The following is a 21,585-nucleotide window of genomic DNA, read 5'->3' as shown; positions in this document are numbered from 1 at the left end:
AGGGCTAGTAAAGAGAAGCCGGGAAAATGGGCAGAAGCCAACAAGAATCCTAAGGGGGGAATGATATAATTGTTCCTAGCTCATCTCTGCTTATGAGCAATACTAATAAATAATAATGAAGAAATCTCTATGGAAATCTATATATTTCTAAGGAGATTCTATGGGAATTTCTGTGAAAATCTAAGGAACTCTAAGGCTATTGTATGGGAGTAACATGATAGAAAGATTGCAGAACTTGGAGTCACGAGAATAAAGATCTCATTCTTTCTATTCTACAAGAACTGTGCAAGAGACCTTAGTCAAGTCATATCTCTTTTCCAGATCTCATTTTCCTCCTCTACTCACAAAATGAAGAGATTTAGTGATCTCCAAAGATCCTTTTATCTGGAAAAGTCTATGTCTCTATTCTATAGCTCTAAGTGAATAAAAATTCTATAACCTCCTCTATCAATACCATAAAGATGAAGGAGCATCCTATTAGGATCTTTATGGCACTGTTAAAATAGATATTGTCAAGGCCACCCAAAGTCATTATGGGACATGATGGTCTGTTATAGGTACTAAGAGGCACTTCCACTGTCAAACAAATTGATATTAAAAGACAGGCTTTATAAGGACAAAGCACTACCAGAGGCTACAATGCCCAAGGGATTTAGCTGACACTAGTAGTCTCCTAAAAGGGTAGGATGGAAGAAGAAATTATCTTTAGATCAGAAAAAAGACAAATTGCTTGCCTATGCTTGTCCACAGGATAATTAATTTAGAATTAGAAGAAAAGATCATTAATTTGGAACAAAATCAGGGTTTGTTTATTCTAATTTCCTCATTTTATAAGTTATAAAACTAAGACCCAGAGACGTGAAAAGACATATTCAAGATCACAAAGGGAGTAAGCTGCAGAGTTCAATTCGACTTGCTTTCACTTCAGTATACATTTACTAAGTATCTCCTCTGGTTTTGCAAAGGCAAAAAAGAAATAATCCCTGGCTCCAAGGTGCATATACTGTACTAGGGGGGAGGGAGGAATAGGGGCACAACTAATATATAAAGAAATATAAAATACATACAAGGAAATATAAAATCCATACAAGGATGGACAGAATGCTAATAACAAGGGAGGAATAGAGGAAAATGAGGGGAAGGTTTTATTCAGAGAACAGCATCTAACCTTGACTTAAAAGGAATGTGGGGAAGAAATGAGATCTAAACCCGGATTTTCTGACTCCAAATCTAATTGTATTTCCACCACACTATTGTTAAGCACTCCATGTAAATTGTAGGCATAAGAAATGGAATCAGAATAAAGCAGTTCAGTGGCCAAATGTTAGAAGAGGCATTGTATAATACATTCCCTGGTTATTCATAATGGGAAAAGCAATTTAAATAAAACAATAAAAGGGCTGAGGATTGAGTTCTGACTCTAGTAGATGATTTAAGTTGAGTCATTTAAACTGTGAATCTGTTTCCTTATTTTGAAAATAAATGTATCACTACTTTCATTACATTCATTCATGGTTTGTTATGAGAAAGTCATCTTAGGAATGATAAAATGCTATATATATATGTATGTATATATGTGTATGTATACATATATATATTATTAGTGGATTATGGAGTTTTATTTGAATATCCTAGAATATTCAAATATGTGACCAAATAATTTGTCATCCTAGGATGACAAATCTGATTAGCAGTGATTGTAACTTGCTTTAAACTAGAAACTCCTTGGATTTGTTACTCTTTTTTGTTTCCTCCACAGGATCTAGTCCATTATCTTGAACATAATAGGAGCTCAATAAATATTTGTTGAATTGATGTAAAAAAGGAAAATATCCCCTAAAGTGATGTCAGAAACAAAAACAGTTTAAGGAAGAAATCCTTGTTTTGGGCTAGAAGTAAAAAAGACCTAGGGTCCAGTCCTGACTCTGTTATCATTTTTAACATATGATAGAGTCATATGAATATAGAATTAAGAATTCAAGGGGACATCAAAGATTATCTTGCCCAATCCCCTACTCATGTCATGGAATCAACTCACTTCTTGGTAAAAGTGCCTCTTTGTAGAAGAGAAATAACATCTACCTAATTAACCCCACAGATAGATATGGTATTATGCTTATTAATGCATTATGTCTTTTATACTCAAATGCCCTAATATTCTCCTCTGTGGAACCTTATCTTAACAATAATGATGATGATAGCAAAAACCTGATAAAGCAAAATCATCTGAGATAGTCACCAAAAATGACAGAGTATTTATTATTTAAAACCAGGAATTAAGCTGGTGTCTCTGAATTTAATTGTTTTTATGTTTTGATAACTATGTTTCAATATGATCAGTTTTCTAAGTATTTTATTGTATGCATTTAAATGCATGAAGTGAATTACCAGACTGCCTACGGATCCATGATACACACGCAAAAGATTAAAAATATCTGTTCCAGTTCCAGATTTATTGTCCACCATTTCTTTACCAATAGGAAGAAATGTGTTGCAATAATCAATATTATTTTGAGATAATTGTATCTGAACTGTCTTATTTTAAATATGTTATTTAATTTGCATCATTATGGTCATTTTATTTATAAAACTACTAGTTCCATTTTCTTGCTTTGAATCAGTTCACACAGGATTTCCCATTGTTTTCTAGTTTATCACATTTCCTATTCTTTGTGGAACAATAATATTCCATTACATTCATATAACACAACAGAGCTGATCCCCAAACAATGGATATCTATTCAGTTTCTAGGTTTACATTGTTGTTTGTATGGGATTTTTTTTTGAGTGATGCTATAAATACAGTCGTAAATATGGAACCTTTTTTCTCCCTGTCACTGACATTAGCATATGTGAAATTTCTGTATTAAAGGATATTAACAGAATAGTTGAATCAATTCATAACTTCTGCAGCAGCATATTGCTGTTTTCCAGCAATTCTTTCAACACTGACCTATTTTGATCTTTTATTATCTTTGTTTCATAGGTGGGAGGTAAAACCTCAGAGCTGTTTTAATTTGCATCTCACTTATCATTAGTAATTTGGAACATTTTCATGTTTCTTAATTGTGTTTTTCTTTTATTTTGGCTCAGATCCTCTGACCACATATATTGTAGGACAGATCTTAGTCTTATCAATTTGTGTTAATTCCTTACAAATTAAAGTGGTAAGATTTTTATCCAAGGTGCTTGATGCAAAGATAATTTTCCAAATGACTAGCTTCTCTTCTGGTTGTACATTCAGTGACTTTGCTTTTTGTAAATGCTTTTAAATAATTTTTTATGTAATTGAAAGTGTCTACTCTTGTCTTTTGTAATTTTCTCTGTCTCTAGTCTGGTTAAAACTTCTCTGACTATCCTCTACCACACTTCCAAATATGTTTGTAAAAAGTGCCTTCCTCTATTGTTTTTTTTTAAATGATATATCCTTTTATATTGGGCTCAATTGTGTGTGTGTGTGTGTGTATGTATGTGTGTGTGTGTAAAAGAAATATATATATATATATATATATATATCAGAAAGGTTCTCTGTAAATTATGTAAGATGCTGACATAAAACTATTTTCTCTCAAACTTTCTAGATTTTTTTTTCTTTTTGGCTTGAGCAGTTCCAATCAATCTTTTCCCCAATATATTATGTTCTGGTATTTACTGAACATTACCCCACTATGTTTATTTGTTTCTTGATCTTACTTATTTAGGACTGACCTACTGCTATATTTTTAAAACCAGATACAAATAGTTTTGTTGGAGATTTCTTTATAATATTGTTTGAGAACTGGGAATGCTAATCTTCATATAATCTAAAATTATTTTCCTTGAAATTCTCAACTTTTTGTTTTTTCCCAAATGAATTTCATTTTTGCTTAATGCTATAAAATAACCCCTTGATAGTTTGATATATGATTAAGTTTACAAGTTAATTTATATAGGTTTGTTTTGTTTTGTTTTGTTTGTTTTGTTTTGTTTTGAGAAGCAGCATGGTGTAATGGTTAGAATAGTGACTTCAAAATCAGGAAGCTACAAGTCACACCTCTGATACATTCTAATTTTGTGTCCCTGGACAAGTATTAATTTAAACTCTTCTGACTTGGCAACTCTCTAAGATGAAAATTTGTAGAAAAGCTAGGGATATCTACTAGTGAGATAATAGGGATAATTTCCTCAGTGTTAGTTCCCTAACCCATGCCCAATAAAAACATTTTTACTACATTGGAGAAGTCCATATAAAGACATGGGGTTCTCTCCATTTTGTCATTATTTCAGCAAAAAATGTTTTATAATTTTTGTTAGTTTTTGTTTTCCTAGTTGTACTTTATAAGTCCTACAATTGCTTTAGTGAGATAATTACCACTCATATTATATATTTGTGTAGTTATTATCAGTGACATTTTTCTTTTTATTGATTCTATCAAGATGTTGGTGCTTTTATGGATTTATTTTGTATGCTGACACTTGGTAGAAGCTATTGATTGTCTCAATTTCTTCACTGATATTCTAGAGTTTTCTGAGTAAAACATATTGTCTTCAAAGAGAAATAATTTTGCCTCCTCTTTTACCTTTAATTTCCCTCTAATTTATACTTTGTGGCTGTAGCCACCATTTTTAGATATATCAGTTGGAGATAAGAAGCATTCTTTTATTTTTGCCCATGAATCTACTGGGGAATTATTAAATATTTCTTCATTAGAAATAGTGCTTTCTTGATTTAAATATATACTTTTATCACATTAAAGAAAGTTTCTTCTATGTCTATGGATATGGAAGGGTGTAAGAGGATTAAGATAAAAGATCATTATTTTTAAGGATTTTTTTCTGTCTATTGATTTAATGTTACAAATTTTATTGTTTGTATGATTAATGATGATAACTATTTCTCAGTATCTCACCACACATTCTTCTTGGTATAAGTTCAATTTTGCTATAGTGATTATTTTTATTATATTACTGTCATCTCTTTATTAAAAATATATTTAAAATTTTTTGTAACAGTATTGATTACTAATATTTGATATATAGTTTTTTTCTTCTCTGCTTTATCCTTTTCTTGGTTTGTTCATTAGGACCATAAAAGGAGTTTGATCGACCTTTGTTTTGAGAAACTATTTTGTAGGAGAGGAGTTAACTATTCTTTAAATATTTGTGAAAGTTAACATATAAATCGATTTGGATCAGGTTTTATCCTATCTCCTCTCCTTAGGTCATTTCATGTTTTGCTTGATTTCTCTAAAACTAAGTTATTTAAGATCTCTATTGTTATGTTAATTTGAGTGTTTTTTCTCTATTCTTTAAAACAAATCATGTTTTCTAATGATCTTTACTAATATTATTAGTATCCAAACCTTTCTTTTATTTATCTTTTGAAAAGTTTCATCATCAATTTTATTCATTTCTCCTTTAATTTTCAAGACTCCTATTTACTTTTGTGGGTATTATTAATTTGTTGATTTTCTAGTTGTTTTATTTTCCCATTCAATAATCAATTATTCTTCTCTTTTATTAAAAAATATTTTCAGTTATATAAATTTTGGGTGGGTATATTGCTAGCCACATTGCATATGCTCTGATATATAGTCTTGTGATCATTCTCTTTAAGATTTTTTGTTTGTTTCTATGATTTTCATTGACTCCCTTCATTATTTAGGATATTAATACATAGACTTAATTTCAATCTTTAGCTTGTGTTCTTACTTTATTAACTATTGCTTTAATTATGCTATAGTATATAAAAGATGTCTTATACATCAAGATATGTAACTCATTTACACCCTACTACATGACCAGTTTTTGTATTGATACCATGTGATGATGAGAAATATCTATATTTTAAAATATTCCCATTCAAAAAGTCATCAGTTCTTTCAATTCTAATTTTATAAAACTTTTTTTCAACTGTGTATCTTCATTTTTATTTATCTTTCGATTAGATTCCCTACCCTCCCCCAACTTTCCCTTTCTAGGTTATTCCAGGTTAGAAGACACTATAATCCTTACTTATTGTCTCCTATCACTTTCTTAGTCTGATGAACATTGATTTGTAGCATCGCTTTATAAGAAATGTTCCTTTAATTTATCTCCTTATTTATGCCTTTCTTTTTCTATTATATTCTAGAATCTTACTGCCTGTTTTCCTGCAAAGGAGATTATTATTTAAATAAAATTGGCTAAAGAGACAACAACAGCATATCAAAAATTCCTTTCTTTTCACATTTTTTTTTTCTCAGACAAGATGAGGTTCCTGGAATACAAAAGCTTTGATTCTACTCATAGCCCACTCAATTAGTAGCACAACTATGAACCTCTACCAAGTTCCTTCCTTTCTTTCTTTTTAAGAATTACTTTCCGTGCTTCCTCATTGCCAAAAAAAGTTAAATTCCGAAACAGCAAAGCAGGTAGTGTGGTGTGGTAGAAGGAGACTTGCAGTCAGAGTCAGTGGGTCTTAACCAAATGCTTGCCTTTTTGATCAACCCCTATAAACCAAAAGTAATTCATCTTTCTGACCTTGGGTATCCCTGCCTATTAGCCTTCAGTAGCAGATATCCTTGGGAACAATAACTTTCTTTCCTGTGGGGTGAATAGTCTTGAGAAGCATGATACCTACCCAATTAAAGTCTCTGCACCTAGACAGAACCTGTGATGAGGTTTTCACTGTACATTTATATCTTTACCCCTAGAAAAACACACTATAGTTCCATCAGAGAAGTGGTGGGATGTTAGATATCAGATTTCAAGTTGGATAAGACTAAAGGCCAGAGAATCCAATTACTTCATTTTGCAGAAGAGATACTGACAGCACATAGAGTTTAAGTAACTTGTCCAGGACTATATAACTAATAAGTGTGTGACAGTACAGTGGAATCCAGCTGTATCTAACTCCAGATTCCGTGGTTCCCCATTTTCAGTCTCATTCCTTCTTGCCCCTCCAAAGGCTTCAGTGTTATCACAAAGTGGGTCAGGGAGTTCAAAAGAACAAAAAGGGCCCACAATCTCTCCTTCTACATTTAGCCTCAGCAGATACATCCCTCTTAAGGAAGATATGGAGAGACAATAAGAACAGACATGTGAAGCTGAGAGGCAGGAGCCAGAATGGGAGATTGCCTTCTAGAAAAAGATCTCCTGTTGTTACATAATATTGTTTTACTGTAGCAATAAGCATGTGTGAAATTGTTTCCTTTATCTTCTTCTTGCTGTTCATATTACTTCATTTGTACAGTTTTTGATGTTCTAAGGGTAGAAGTGGATTTAGAGTCTCCCTCATTAATTGTTATAAGGGAAAGAAAAAGAGTACATGTGGAAATGTTTTATTGAATTCTTAAGAAAGGTTGTATAAATGAAAAAAATCGCTAGACTTGGAATCAGATTCAAATCACGGCTCTAACTTCTATGAACTCAGGTGAGTCAGTTAAACACACTGGATCTCAGTGTTCTCATCCATAAAATGAGAAAGGGGTCTAGATGATTTTTGAAATCTATTCCACCTCTAAACTTATGATCCTGCTTATAATTGTTATTTATTTTTTTAAAAGAAAAGGCCCATAGTTCCTTAGTAAATACTTACTGATTAATAGATTATTACCACAATTGCATCTCAGCCTCAGATCAGACCAGAGGCCTAAGAAGGAGGAACCCTGAATTAGGCACATTGGACTCTTTAGTCTTGACTGTCAGCTCTTCTCTTGGCTTCAGAGCCCAGAAAGGTAGGAATTTATGTCAAACCATGACTTCATGGGATTACTTTCTTTCACATCACAGTTCCCAGGGGATGGGTTAGTGAAGTTCCTGGATCACAGAATCCACAATATTCACTAACCAGATGCCCCAACAGTTTCCCCTTTTCCCCAAAAAAATCCCCCCTCAGTGATTTTGTTGGCCAGTTCAATCCGTAGACTGCAACCAGAAGGAATGATGTTTCTATCATATGATATTTCCTTCCTGTCTGGGTTCCAGGCCCTGTAACAAACATATGGTACCCTGTCTGTCTCTCATGGGATTTCTTCACAGCCCAGCTGAGACAACAGCTTAATTTTACTTCACAAATCCATTCAATAGTATAAATCAGGGACATACAAGAGACTATGAAACATAAATAAAAACTGGTGATGAAGGCAAGAAAAGTTTTTGGGGGTTGGCAGCTCCAGTTAGCAGGTGACACAAGAGGATTAGGACTCAAAAATCTCTGGAAATTACTAAATGGAGGGGAAGCTAGGTGGCACAGTGGATAGAGAACCAGCCCTGAATTCAGGAGGACCTGAGTTCAAATCTGATCTCAGACACTTAACACTTCCTAGCTGTGTGACCCTGGGCAAGTCACTTAACCCTAGCCTCAGGGGAAAAAAAAGAAATTACTAAATGGGATAAAGGCAAGTAGTCTGCCTTTGACTCCTCATGGAAATGAACACATCATATTACAGGTCAGCTACAGGTCCATTGTTCAGCCCCTTTCATATATATAATAGAATGCCATACCTGTTTTCTTCATTCATCATCACATCTCGGTGTGATGCTTGGCATATAAAGCTCTTTACCACATTATTCCAATCTATGTTTCCAGTCTTATTCTATATCACTGCCTTTCAGGTACTCTAGAGTTCAGTCAAACTGGACTCCTTGTTATTCTTCATATGTGTGACATCCTATCTTCTTTCCCTATGCCTTTGCATAGACTGACAGGTGGAATGATCTCCTTCCTCACAATCCCCCACCCAAACTCTTGAATCTTTAGATTTCTTTGAAGAATGTCACCTTCTACAGTAGATTTTTCCTATACCCTCAAGTTGGTAGTGACTCCCTACAATATTATCTTATACTGATTTGGCAAATATTGTATTTAGATGTACAATAGAAAGCAAGCTCCTTCAAGGCAGAATTTTTTTTCATTTGATTTTCTTCTCTTGTTCAGTGATGAGGTATCAGACACTTCAGGAAACTTGATGATTGATTGATTAGAAAATGCTCAATACTCAACTGATTGATATGTACATAAATATTATTGAGATAAATGAGTATTATGATTCCAAGATCAATATACTTCATTTCTTTAAGCTAGTAGTTTCTACTACTTGTACCTCACCAGAAAAAAAATGTTTGAAGAAATTATGTCTATTTGTATTTATAGTACTACCTAACAATTATAAATATGTATCATAAAATTTACAGAAAATATAATTTTAAAAGAATAAGAAAAAGAAAATAATATTTGATTCCATAAAAGGTCACAAGAATTTACTTAATAGGACAATAATAGAACTCCTTTCGCAACTTTACAGAAAAAAAGATTATAATGGAAAGAGATTTAAGGCAAGGAGACCAATTTGGAGACCATTGTAATTGTCCAGATGAGAAGGGGAGGCTGAAAAGGATGGTGGTAGGATAGGTAATTGCTACTAGCAAAGTCATGGAAACATACCAGATTTAGCAACAAATTGAATGTGTGGGGTAACAAAGAATGAAGAGATAAAAGTGGCAATTAGGTTGTGAACTTAGGTGATGAGAATAATGATGGCACTCTTAATACTAATGAATGTTCAATACCTTTACTTAGAGAATAACTCAATGACAACTGAAATGTCTGCCTCATACTATAAGAGCCAACAAAGAGAATAGGAGACACTGCTGAATCTGAGTTTTAACATATTTTAAATTATTGGCTAAAAATTAGATCTGTCCAAACCTACTATATAATAGCCAAAATGTGCTGGAAGATAAAGATATTATCATTAGGATTCACTGCAATTCTAGTCCTTTAGAGAAACAATATTTTACAGTACTGATTATGGTAAATTTGGTATTTTTCTCTTTTCTAATCCCCTAACTAATGTCCTTGAAGTCTGTATGTGTGCAGCTTACATAATAACAATAATGGTAGGCCATAAAGTCAAAATAAGTCTTTGTTGCCAGAGCTCATGATCACTTCCTGGTCCTAGAATCCACAAACTATCTGTTATTAAGACATATGAAAAACTTATCACCATCATCATTAACATTTATAAAGGATGATTAAATTCCTGTCTATATCTAGTAAAGGTGTTTAAGAGTCAACAGATGGCAAGGGAGAATTTTGTGTGTTTGTATTCCTTGTTTGTATCTATGTTTTTGTGTACAAATTGTTTTGTGTATGTGTGTGTTGTGATTATTAATTTTTATTTATATGTGTGGTAGTACTATCATTTTTAGGTTTTAGCTGCATTATATCATTTCTACTAAAATTCTATTTTGTCTTTTTAAATAAATATTTATTGGTATGCACTGTGCACATTTTTAGATTACTGTTATTTTTCAATGACCAGGCCTGCCCCCACCATACAATATAATCTTTTGGAAAATTGGGTCATTAAAGGTATGGGATTGTTAAAGTCATCTTTATTGGTTCTTCATAAGCTATATAATAAACTCAAATTTTTCAATATGGCATTTAGGGCTCTTTACAATATGGTTCTAACCTACTTTTCTAGATTTCTTTTCTATTACTCTCCCTCAAAAACCTTAAATCCTAATAAATATGGGTTTCTCAATCTTTCTTGAATAACCCCTTTACTTTTTTACCATTGTACATATACTTAAGATTTTTCCTTTGCTTGGAATTCCTTCTCTACACTCATTTAATACCTAAACCCTGATCTTCTCCAAGATAGCTCAAATATTCCTCTACAAAAATTTACTTGAAAGAGGATCAGTCTTATAGTCAGAAAACCTGAATTCAAATGCTGACTCTAAATTTTACTAGATATGTGACTGAACAAGGCATTTCATTTCTTTATGCCTCAGTTTCCTCATCTTTAAAATCAGTAAAATAATATTTGTAATCCCTACCTCATGAGGTTATAATAAGGAAGGTGCAGGCAAACATCAAAACATTTCAAAAATGTTATTTGTTAGTATCATCCAAGCAGATGTAATCTCCTCTTCTAAATGCCCAGTTATATCTGTGCCTGTGTTATCTCCACAGCTAGAATGTGAATTTCTGGAGGGTGGCTATGTTGCTTTATTGCTCTTTGCCTTCTCTCAACACCTTGGATAGGGCCTGGCACATGAGTAAGAGCTTAATGACTATCTGATGAATTGCTATTGAATGTGGACTTCACCTTGAGTTTTTTAACAGAAGGCCCTGCATGGAGTGTGTCAGAGAATTGTTATTTCCAATCTTTTTTACCCTAAGAACAGGAAGTGAAGTCAGAGCTTCTGCATGAATGGTTTGGCAGTCCTGATTACCTCCAATGGTTCAAACCTTTTCTGGAATCTTCAGCATTACTGGGCGCTGAAGCAGCAGGGGACTAAGCTTATTTCAACTTTCTTCTCTTAACAAACTGCTATGAATTGCTACAGCAGGCACAATGCCATCTGCATTTACCTTTTTTTAATCACACAATAGAACACTCTGTGCAAAATTGGGGGTAATTAAAAGCAAAATATATCACCCAGAGGCTTATTTTTACCACCAAAAATAAAAGCTAGGTCCCATTTTGAGCCAGAATGACTTGATCCTTCCAAAAACCTCCTGCAAAATAAATACCGTGTTTGTTCTATGGATGCTGCTCAGGCAGGTTGCTGCTACATAATCACCATGGGACTATTGTTTAGAACTGAGCTATCTTCATGATAGAAAGCAAGAATTAGGGACAAGGAACTTCAAATTTTTGTGGGCTAGGTATCATCTAAATTTTTATTATTTATAATCTAAAAATGAGGAGACACAATAGTGGGGAAGTAAGTAATATGTGCTATGATATCCCTAGTATCATTTTCAAGGAGGTCTAGGAAATTTCCTTTATAATGTATCTGTCCTCGCCTCAATTTCTTCATCTGCAGAATGGTAACCATAATATATATATTCTCTACTTTGCAAGAATTTTTGGGGGGAATTTTTTTTTATAAACCTTTAAATGCTATAGAAACAGGAACTGTTGGTTTTATTGTTGCTAATGAAGTAAGGTGAAGAACATGAAAGAAAAGAAAGGTGGTCTATAAGGTGAAACATAGGGTCTGAATAATAATACTTAGAATTATGCAATATTAAAGTTTAAAGGACACTTCAAAATTCATAAAGTATAACCCTTTCCCTCTCTGCTTTTGTAGATAAGGAAATTGAATACCAAAGGAATAAATTGTCTTCTTAAAGTTACAAAGCTAAGATCATATCTGAGGTTAAAATCCAGTTCTGCTTAAAAAAAAAAAAAAAAAAAAAAAAGAAAGAAAGAAAGAAAAAAGAAAAACATCCCATGCTATTCTAATTGCACCCATGCTGATTGCTAAACAATAGCTTCATATATCAGTCTGTCATTCAATTAGCATGTTTACGTACCTACTATGTGTCAGTCATTCTGCTAAGTGCTGGGGATACAAAAAAAGGCAAAAACAGCCTTTGCTTTCAAAGAGCTCACAATGTGTATCATTGAACTTGGCAGGTGAGGCTGATGGGAAAGGGGTTGAGAAAGAACAGCACCAGTAATATGGGAGCTCCATAGGAAAGCTACTTGTGATTTCCTCTATCACCATCAAAAATCCACAGCACAGGAAGACAATCTCCAGAAAAATTAGCAATGGTTATTTCCAGCAAATGATAATTACAACACACAGTAGGAAACAAGGGAACACCAATCTTGGTGTTGTAACTCATGTAATTCTAATGCCTAACATTTATTTTATAATAATGTTTCCACTCTTAAAGATGTAATGAAAATGTCACAATTCATCCTGGAGAATATCAGAACCGAGCAGATATCTACCAGAAGACATAATCAAATCCTTCTGAGCTTTTCAGAACATTAGGCTTGTCCAGTATTTGCTATAAATATTGATTGTGTAATATTTCTGAGTAATGGGAAATAGCTAATAAAATCACACCTGGAAAATTAAAAGTGATCTCAGAATTAAGGTTTTTCCTCCCCTTCCAATTTCAATTCAAAATTAAATTGGGATATTTCATAGTGAAAGTGACCTCTGACTCCACAGTAATTAACTTCCCACCATTATTTCCTTTTATATGGTGAAGATATTTATATTCTAAGAACTATTGGAAAGTTTTTTTTTCTTTCATAGATGAAACTCCAGGGTATAATAGAGATACATCTACCCTGCTCCAATTCTGTTAAAATGTTTAGCTACACTACATTCAAGAGGCAAAGACATTGACAGCATATCATAGGAAAGAGGGCCTCTATAACATTTCTGAAATGAGAATACTCAGAAAGGCATAATTTGATTCACTTCAATCATATCACTTAACCTCTCTAAGTTCATTTTTTCATATATAAAATAGAGAATGGGCTAGATATAGTAACTCCTTAATTCCATTCCATTCCATCCCATCAAGATTTTGTTAAGTACCTATTACCTATTTGTCAGGTATTATGGATGCTGGGAAACATATTAAGTTTAAAAAACATTTTTATAGATCTGATTCCTTTCCTTTACTGGAAAAAAATAGAGTTCCTTCTAGAAATAAGTTCTAGATGCTAAGTAAATCAGAATGCAAAATTCTTACTTTCCTTCTCCATTATTTCCCCACACCTATCCCTATTATTAAGTATATATTTTCATACTTTAGAGAAACTAATAGAATGGAATGCTCATAGAATCATGGTTGTTGAACTGGAGGGGACCTTAGAAATTATTGAGCTCAACCTATTCATTTTATAAGTGAGCAAATTAAGGCCCAGAGAAATTAGAGGCTTTACAGGTAGCAATCGGTACACTAGGGACTCAAGTCCATGTCTCTTGACTATAAATACAAAGTTCTTTCCTCTCTTCCAGGATTCAGATACAATATTTTGCCCCTCAACTAAGGAGCAATAGAACAGTCAGATCAGACATCACCTTGCAAAATTGCTGTAGTATAAAGAATAGGCTTCCAAATGGAAGAACTCCATTTTTCTGCAAAAAGGTAGTCTTAAGCCCACACAATCAGCAATGACTGTATCAGAAAAGCTAGAGAAGATTGAAGACCAGGGAGCAGAATCAATGAATCACATGGACATAGCATATGCTCTAGCATGCTTTGAATTGCTTTGATGTATTGCCTCAGTATATTGTACTTATAAAAAATTTAAAATTTTACAAGTGTTTCATAAAACTTTTCAACTCTGCTCATCCAAATGACTGTGCCCAAGCAAATGAGGGAAGATATTTCCTATTTTTAATGTGTTTCATAGGCTCAAAGTCTAATATGTTGGTTGGGTACGGATGCTGAAAGAGTGAGATGAAGGATCTGTTGTTTAAGTGGGGATAAATCCTTATTGAAGACAATTAAACCTGAGACTTTAAGATTTGGAATAGCATCAGGGGGATTCGAGGTGCATATGTAGAAAGGAGAAGAAGTATAGGAGAGACAAGACAATGACTTACCAAAGAACCAGGTATTCCTAACTCAGAGGAAAACCATGTGGTTCTTGGTAAAAATTTTATCCTATGGTTGAGAGGTGGCCAACCTAATCACGCCTATAATGGAGTCAAGTCTTTGGACTTGTAGGGAACTTTGTGTGAACAGACAAACCACATTTTCAGAAAAATGTCCAATCTACCCAGATTTTACATATGAGATGTTCATTATGTAGCCAAAGCAGATATGGCTGATGAATCTATTCTAGAAACTTCAATCCAACTCCAAACACCTCTAATTCAAAACAACTCTGTGCTTCTCCACCTTCAGTCTAGTTCCTTTGTTTTCCTGAGCAAAGTAAACAAACTTTCAATGCTATTTTACTTCAGGTCCTTGAATTTTCCTTGTAGAGACCAAATTTGCCATGGGCACATCTTTACCCACACAGACATGACCTGTGCTGGCTGCTGCAGCACCTTGGCTCACCCAAATTTCTCTAAAGGCATTCAGAAACAAGCCTGAGGCAGGATCCTGAGGAATCTGAACAGAAGGAAAATACTCACAATCAGACTGTGGTCACGCCCCATGGTGATAACTGTCCTATTCACTGTGCGAAGCAATTGAACCATGATTTCCTGGATATGATGGTAAGTTGAGGCCTGTAACATAGAGAAAGGCATTTACATGAAAACCAGAGCTACATATCCATTACATTTCTTTTAAAATTTAATTTTTATTGATATCTTTTATTTTTTATATCAGTCATTCCCAGATATGCTAACTTCACACAGTACACTTTCACTTATAACAATTTTAAAAATTATTTTTTTTTGCAGTTAAGCAAAATCAATACACATGACAATCATATTTGAGAATAGATATAACATACTATATCTCTTACCTCTCCAAAGAAAGGCTGGTAGTTCATTTCATCATCTCTTCTCCAATTTTTGTATATATTGTTTTAGCTATTATATGTATTTCCCCCTGATTCTGCTTATTTTATTCCACATCATTTTGTATGTCTTTTCATGTTTTTAATATTAAGGACTTTTTATGATGTAATACTATCCTATTTTATTCATATGCCATTTTGATAATCATTCTGTAAGAAAAAATGCCATGTCAATCCCCCCACCAAACCAGTTTCCAAGAAAATTAGTTTAGTTCACTCAAAGGTATATGAACTTCTTTCAAATGACTACATTAGTTCAAATGAAGGCCACTTCTGGTTTGTATAAAACCTTAATAGAGCCTATAATTCTACTCTTGATACCATTGATAGAGAAGGCATGATTTAAGATAAGATCTCCACCAAAAAATATGTTGAACTTTGGTATAATGCAGTAGCTTTTATAAAATAACAAAGCCTTCATAAGAAGTTGTAATTATATAGTTTGTATTGTGGCAATTTTTCTTTATTATAAGATATAGTTGTAGGGACAGGAGGGGGAAGGAAGAATATATTTGTAATGAATTGATATTTTGAAAAAATACATCGATTAAAAATCAATGATACTTGATGAATTATTCAAATGAAAGACAAATTTAGAGGAGTCACAAGTTTATTATAGAGTAAAAAAGAGGAAGAGGAACTATACTTGATGTCCTTGTTATAGCAAACTACCTGAACCAATACAGGGAAATACCTTTCATGAAAACTACAGTTTTAGAGAGTTAACTGATGTGCCGTTGGTCTTATAGCCAGGATTTCTTCATTCATAGTAAGCCCTAAGGTGGTACTATGAGCAAATTAGGAGAACAAGGAATAGTCTATCTCTCAGAGCTGTGAAGAAGGAAGAAATTTATGGCCAAAGAGCTAGAGAACCATATGAAGTACAAAATAGATAATTTTAATAATATTAAACTAAAAAGTTCTTGTACAAACAAAACTAAAGCCAAGATTATAAGGGAAGTAGGAAACTAGAAAAAAATCTTTACAGCCAAAGGTTCTGATAAAAGCTTCATTTCTAAAAGATAGAGAATTGATGCAAAGTTATAAGACTACAAACCATTCTCTAACTGACAAATGGTCAAAGTATATGAATGGGCAATTTTCAGATGAAGAAATCAAAGCCTTTTTTGGTCATATGAAAAAATGTGCTAAATTATTATTGATCGGAGAAATTCAAATTAAGATAACTCTGAGTTACCACTGCACATCTCTCAGATTGGCTAAGATGACAGGAAAAGATAGTGATAAATGTTGGAGGGGATGTAGGAAAACTAGGAAACTAATACACTGGAGTTGTGAAGTGGTTGGATCAGTCTCTACTAGGTATCTCTACTAGGTGTGTATCCCAAAGAAATCATAAAAAAAGGGAAAGGGACTCACATGTGCAAAAATGTTTGTTGCAGTCCTTTTTGTGGTGACAAAGCACTGGAAATTGAGTGGATGACCATAAGATGGAGAATGGCTGAATAATTTATGGTATATGAATGTTATGGAATATTATTGTTCTAAAAAATGATCAGGAGAATTATTTCAAAAAGATCTGGAGAAATTTATAAGAAGTGATGCTAAGTGAAGTGAGTAGAACCAAGAGAACATTATACACAGCAATAAGAAGATCATGCAATGATCAATTCTGATTGACTTGGCTCTTTTCAACAATGAGGTGATTCAAAGATTCAAATCAATTCCAATAGACTTGTGAAAGAGAGAGCAATCTGTCCAGAAAGAGGACTATGGGGACTGAATTTAGACCACAACATAGTATTTTCACTTTTTTTGTTATTTGCTTTCTTTTTTCTTGTGGTTTTTCACTTTTGATCTGATTTTTCTTGTGCAGCAATGAAGAATTTGGAAATATGTTTAGAAGAATTAATTATACATGTTTACCCTATATCAGATTCCTTGCTGGCATGGGAAGAAGAAGGGGGGAGAGGAGAAAAATTTAGAATACAGTGTTTTGCAAAGGTGAATGGTGAAAACTATTTTGCATTTTTAATAGTTTTTTTTTTTAAGTCAGCCCTATCAAATATATGAATGCCACTACTTTCATGGATGACACTATCCAGGAAAAAAATTACTCACTTACTTAGAGTTTTGACAAATAGTAACTTTAGGAGAGAGAAATTTCATTGATGTGGGCACTACTTCCAATTCTACAGATTATAAACTACCCACAACTTTTCATTTTATTCAGTTTTTGCCCAATTACTACCACAACTCATTCATAGAATATATGTGTCTAACTCATTGTAGGCCTTCATCTAATTTTGAAGATATTAATATTCCTCTAGGGTTGTAAAGTACAATTCTAGTAAATGAGGACTACTTTAGCTAAATAAAAAAAAGAAATTATCATGAGTAAGTATAATCATCCATTAAATGATGGAATTTTGGTCAAAGAATTCCATGATTTTAAAATAGCCTTTGTTCACAATACTGCAACAAGAAACAACACTACTTAAGAATAAGTCCTCCAAGGATGAGCAACAAAAGAAAGAATCTAATCAGAATAAGAGGTTATGGCTAGATAATGATGTAAATTGCCTTGACCAAGCTGAGCTGCTCCTCAATACTTAAAAAACTAAAATAGAATATTTTTAAAAGAAAAAAAAAAGCCCAGGAAAGGAAAATAGTGGCAGGATAAACTTTGTAGGAAATATAGACATGTATACAAAATTGTTCATAGAAGTATTGTGTTATGTGTTTCTGGAAACAAAACATTCCCCTATATTTGGGGAATGGCTTAAACAAATCATGTTCTACAAATGTTGTATAAAAGACTATACTATACAATAAGAAATAACGAATAAGAATAAATCATGGAATTGTGAGAATATATGTAGGAATTAAATGATACAGTGAAGTGATATGAACAAAGCAGAACAAAAGACAAATCTATACAATGATTATATTAATATGAATGAAGCGATATGGAAAGGCAACCAAACTGGTCAAATATAATGGCCAATATTAATATCATTCTATCAAAGTCAAATGGCACTTCCCTTCTATTGCTTGAGAAAATGTATATTGTAGAGCAAGTAATATGTATGTTTCTTGAGGAGGGACTATTATATTCAATTAAAACAACTGAATTGAAAAAAAACTAACAAAATAAGTAAATAAATAAGATTTAATCCATAATATAATAAGTAGCTAATGTAAGGTAAAAGTAAGTGAAGAAAAATTTTCAGAAAGAAAGAAAAAAGATAATTCCACTATTTGAAAACAGAAGAGATATAGCATAAGACTTTCCAGAGAAGTTTAGAATGACAATAAGATATATACCTGAAATCCTACAATCTCTAAGACTGGAATAAAGACTATTGAAGTAATAATTCATGAAGAACATAAGAATTGATAACAAAAAAACTGATATCAATGAAGCAGTGGACATTCAAAGAAGCAAAGTCACTTAGGATAAAGAAATACACAAAGGTAGAAGAAGATGGAATAGAGCAAATTTTTTTTAAATAGTAAACTTGAAATCTTTGAATTTTTATAAACCAATGCAGCAAGATTTGAGGAAAGAGCTTAAATAAATAATTTGAGAATTAATAGTCTTCTAGAAAATTTTTTTTTAGTATTACTGTCATATCTCAAAATATATAAGAAAATTACACTGAAAACAGAAATGCAAATCAGAAGAATTCATATGATACCCACTCCAGACTTAATTCAAACAGAAATGTAGTCACCAAATTTTAAAGATTCAGTATCAAAGAGATACTCAATTCATTTACCATACATGATATGGAAAAAATGAATGAAAAATGTCCTATACTCCAAAGTGCCTATTCTACAAAACTGGACATACTCCAACATGAGAAAACATGGTTCAAAAAAGCCAGGAAAAAAAAAAAAAACTTTTAGAGAGAGGGAATAATATGAAGTATGGAAGAGAAAAAAGTGAGCAAATTAGAACTTGGAAGGGATGAAACTTGTAAGTTAAACAAAGATCAGAAACATAATAATAGTTAAAACATAATGTAAATTTTCATTCAAATAATGAGCAAAGTATAACTCAGTATTTCCCTATTATAATGAGCTGATAGATATTGAAGTTTTTAAACAGCACTTAGTGGAAGGGACATGGAAAATAAAAAAGGCCAGGAATTTTAAGGAAGAATCCAATGAAAAAAGAGATAATAAAACCAAAGTATAAGGTGGACTAAAAATAGGAAGAAGTAAAATAATATTTCTTGGATTCTATAATTTCAAATAAAGTTTAATCAAATAAATGAAAGGATTGAAATTCAGTAAAAGAAGACATTTTCTAGAGTTAATTACTATAAAAATAAACTAGATTGGGATGTGAGAAAGGACTATAATTTTATTGTTACAAAGTAAGATAAGCTCCACAACTAAAATTTTAAAAAGCAAATAAATAAAAATAAAGCAAGCTGGAGAATAGATTTGAAAATTAATCCCAGAAATTTGTTGCTTGCAAGAAACTCACCTAAAACATAGACTCAGTATCAAAGTGAAGAACTGAAATGAAACCTATATCATTTTGATTATTTTATAAAGACCAGAAGTTACATTCATGAGATTGTAACAAGAAAAACAAATAGGAAATCCTATTGTATTATTAAAAGCATCACAGTCATTAAAAATATCAATATTAAACATGTTTACTTGATGGCATAACAATTAAGATCCTGAAAAAAAAATAACATTTTCTTAAAGCCTGGAGAATAAAACAGGAAATGCTGTTATTTTAATTTATCTGTCACTTTGACAACTCCTATAGAAAAAAAATTAAGATAAAATTATAAAATTTGACAGAATGCTAAGAAAACTATTTGATAGAACTAGGGAAATTTACAAATGGGAATTTTAAAGATTATATAAATTTCTCCAGTGTCCATGGGATTAATAAAAAATTGATCACATATTATGGTACAAAGAACTCACAAATAAATGCAGAAAAGTAGAAACCTTAAATATACCCTTTACAAACTATAATGTAGCAAAAATTACAAGTCAGAGAAATATCAAAAATTTCATTCAGATGTAAATAAAGACAAAAACAGTCTTTAAAAAGTAACTGTATCAAAGACCAATGACAATGACAAATTACATTAAGTATGATCATAAGAAGACAGAATACCAAAATATATGGTACATAACTGAAGCAATTTTTATACTTCAAAAGATAGTGGGAGTATTAATTAACTAATCATCCTATAGTTAAAGAAAACTAATGAATCAATAACCCTAAAATGAACATAGAAGTTCTAAAAAAAATTGAAAGCAAAAGAAGTTAAATTAAAACATAAAATTATTAAACAATAAAACAGAGCAGGTTCTTTCAAAAAGATTTTTAAATGAACTATTCATTAATTTCATTTTTAAAGAACACCTAATAAAATTTTGAATAATAAAAACAAATGGAAATCAAAGTTATTTTAAAAATAACATACAAAATCATATAAAAACCAAAATATACATGAAATGGGTCAACAGCCAAAAAAATTAATAAAGCAATAAGTATATGATCTAATCTCAGAAACTAAAATTAGGCAAAGCCATAAATGAAATCTCAAGAGAAAAACTTCAACTTTCAGATAAATTTTCAAAAGAATTTCAGCATTTAAAAAACAATATCTATGCTACATAAACCATTTCAAATCAAGAAAGAAAGTACTACTAAACTTTTTTCTATAAAACACAAACCTGATTCTCAGAGTAGGAGTTAATAAAGCAGAGAAAAAGAACAATCAATGAATATTACTAATGAACATTGATTTAAAAAATAGATAAAATGATGGCAAAGATGTAATAGCCACAGATACAAAAAATGTATTCCTTTATGACAAAGCTGGATTTTTATATCCAGAATAAATGAATGGTTCCAGATTTGAAATATAATTAACATAATAAATCTTATTAATAACAAAAACTACATGATTATATCAATAGATACAGGGAAAAACTTCAATAAGTGCATCTTTCATTTTCATTAAACATACTGAGAAGAATGAAAGGACTTCCTTAATATGATAAAAAACATTTGTCTAAAATCAAGGGCTAGCATTATTGGGGAATAATGGAAAAATACTGGAATCTTTCCCAGGAACATCAGGAATGAAGTAAGAAAGCCTAATGTTGCCATTATTATTTTATATAATATTAGAAATTCTGACTACAGCAATAAGATAAGAAAAATTAAGCAAATTAATTAAGCAAAATAATTAAGCAAAGAAGATGCCATAATATCTCTATTGATAATAAAATATGTCACCTTGAAAACTGCAGAAATCAACAAATATTAATGAAAATAATTACTTGCTTCAATAATGCAGTAAGATAT

At 32.0% G+C, this 21,585-nt stretch overlaps 1 protein-coding gene across 1 annotated transcript in view; it reads right to left on the bottom strand.

Moving 5' to 3' along the window:
• The window catches only part of DOCK2 (dedicator of cytokinesis 2), a 491,936-nt gene that overhangs the window by 252,229 nt on the left and 218,122 nt on the right, over positions 1–21,585 (bottom strand). Inside the window, 1 exon segment of the mRNA XM_074292033.1 lies at positions 14,878–14,973. Coding sequence (XP_074148134.1) covers positions 14,878–14,973 — 96 coding nt within the window.

The sequence above is a fragment of the Sminthopsis crassicaudata genome, chromosome 2 (assembly GCF_048593235.1).
Source record: "Sminthopsis crassicaudata isolate SCR6 chromosome 2, ASM4859323v1, whole genome shotgun sequence".
Lineage (NCBI taxonomy): Eukaryota > Metazoa > Chordata > Mammalia > Dasyuromorphia > Dasyuridae > Sminthopsis > Sminthopsis crassicaudata.
The sequence above is the reverse complement of the archived record's forward strand: the minus strand, read 5'-3'. Positions and strand labels throughout refer to the sequence as shown.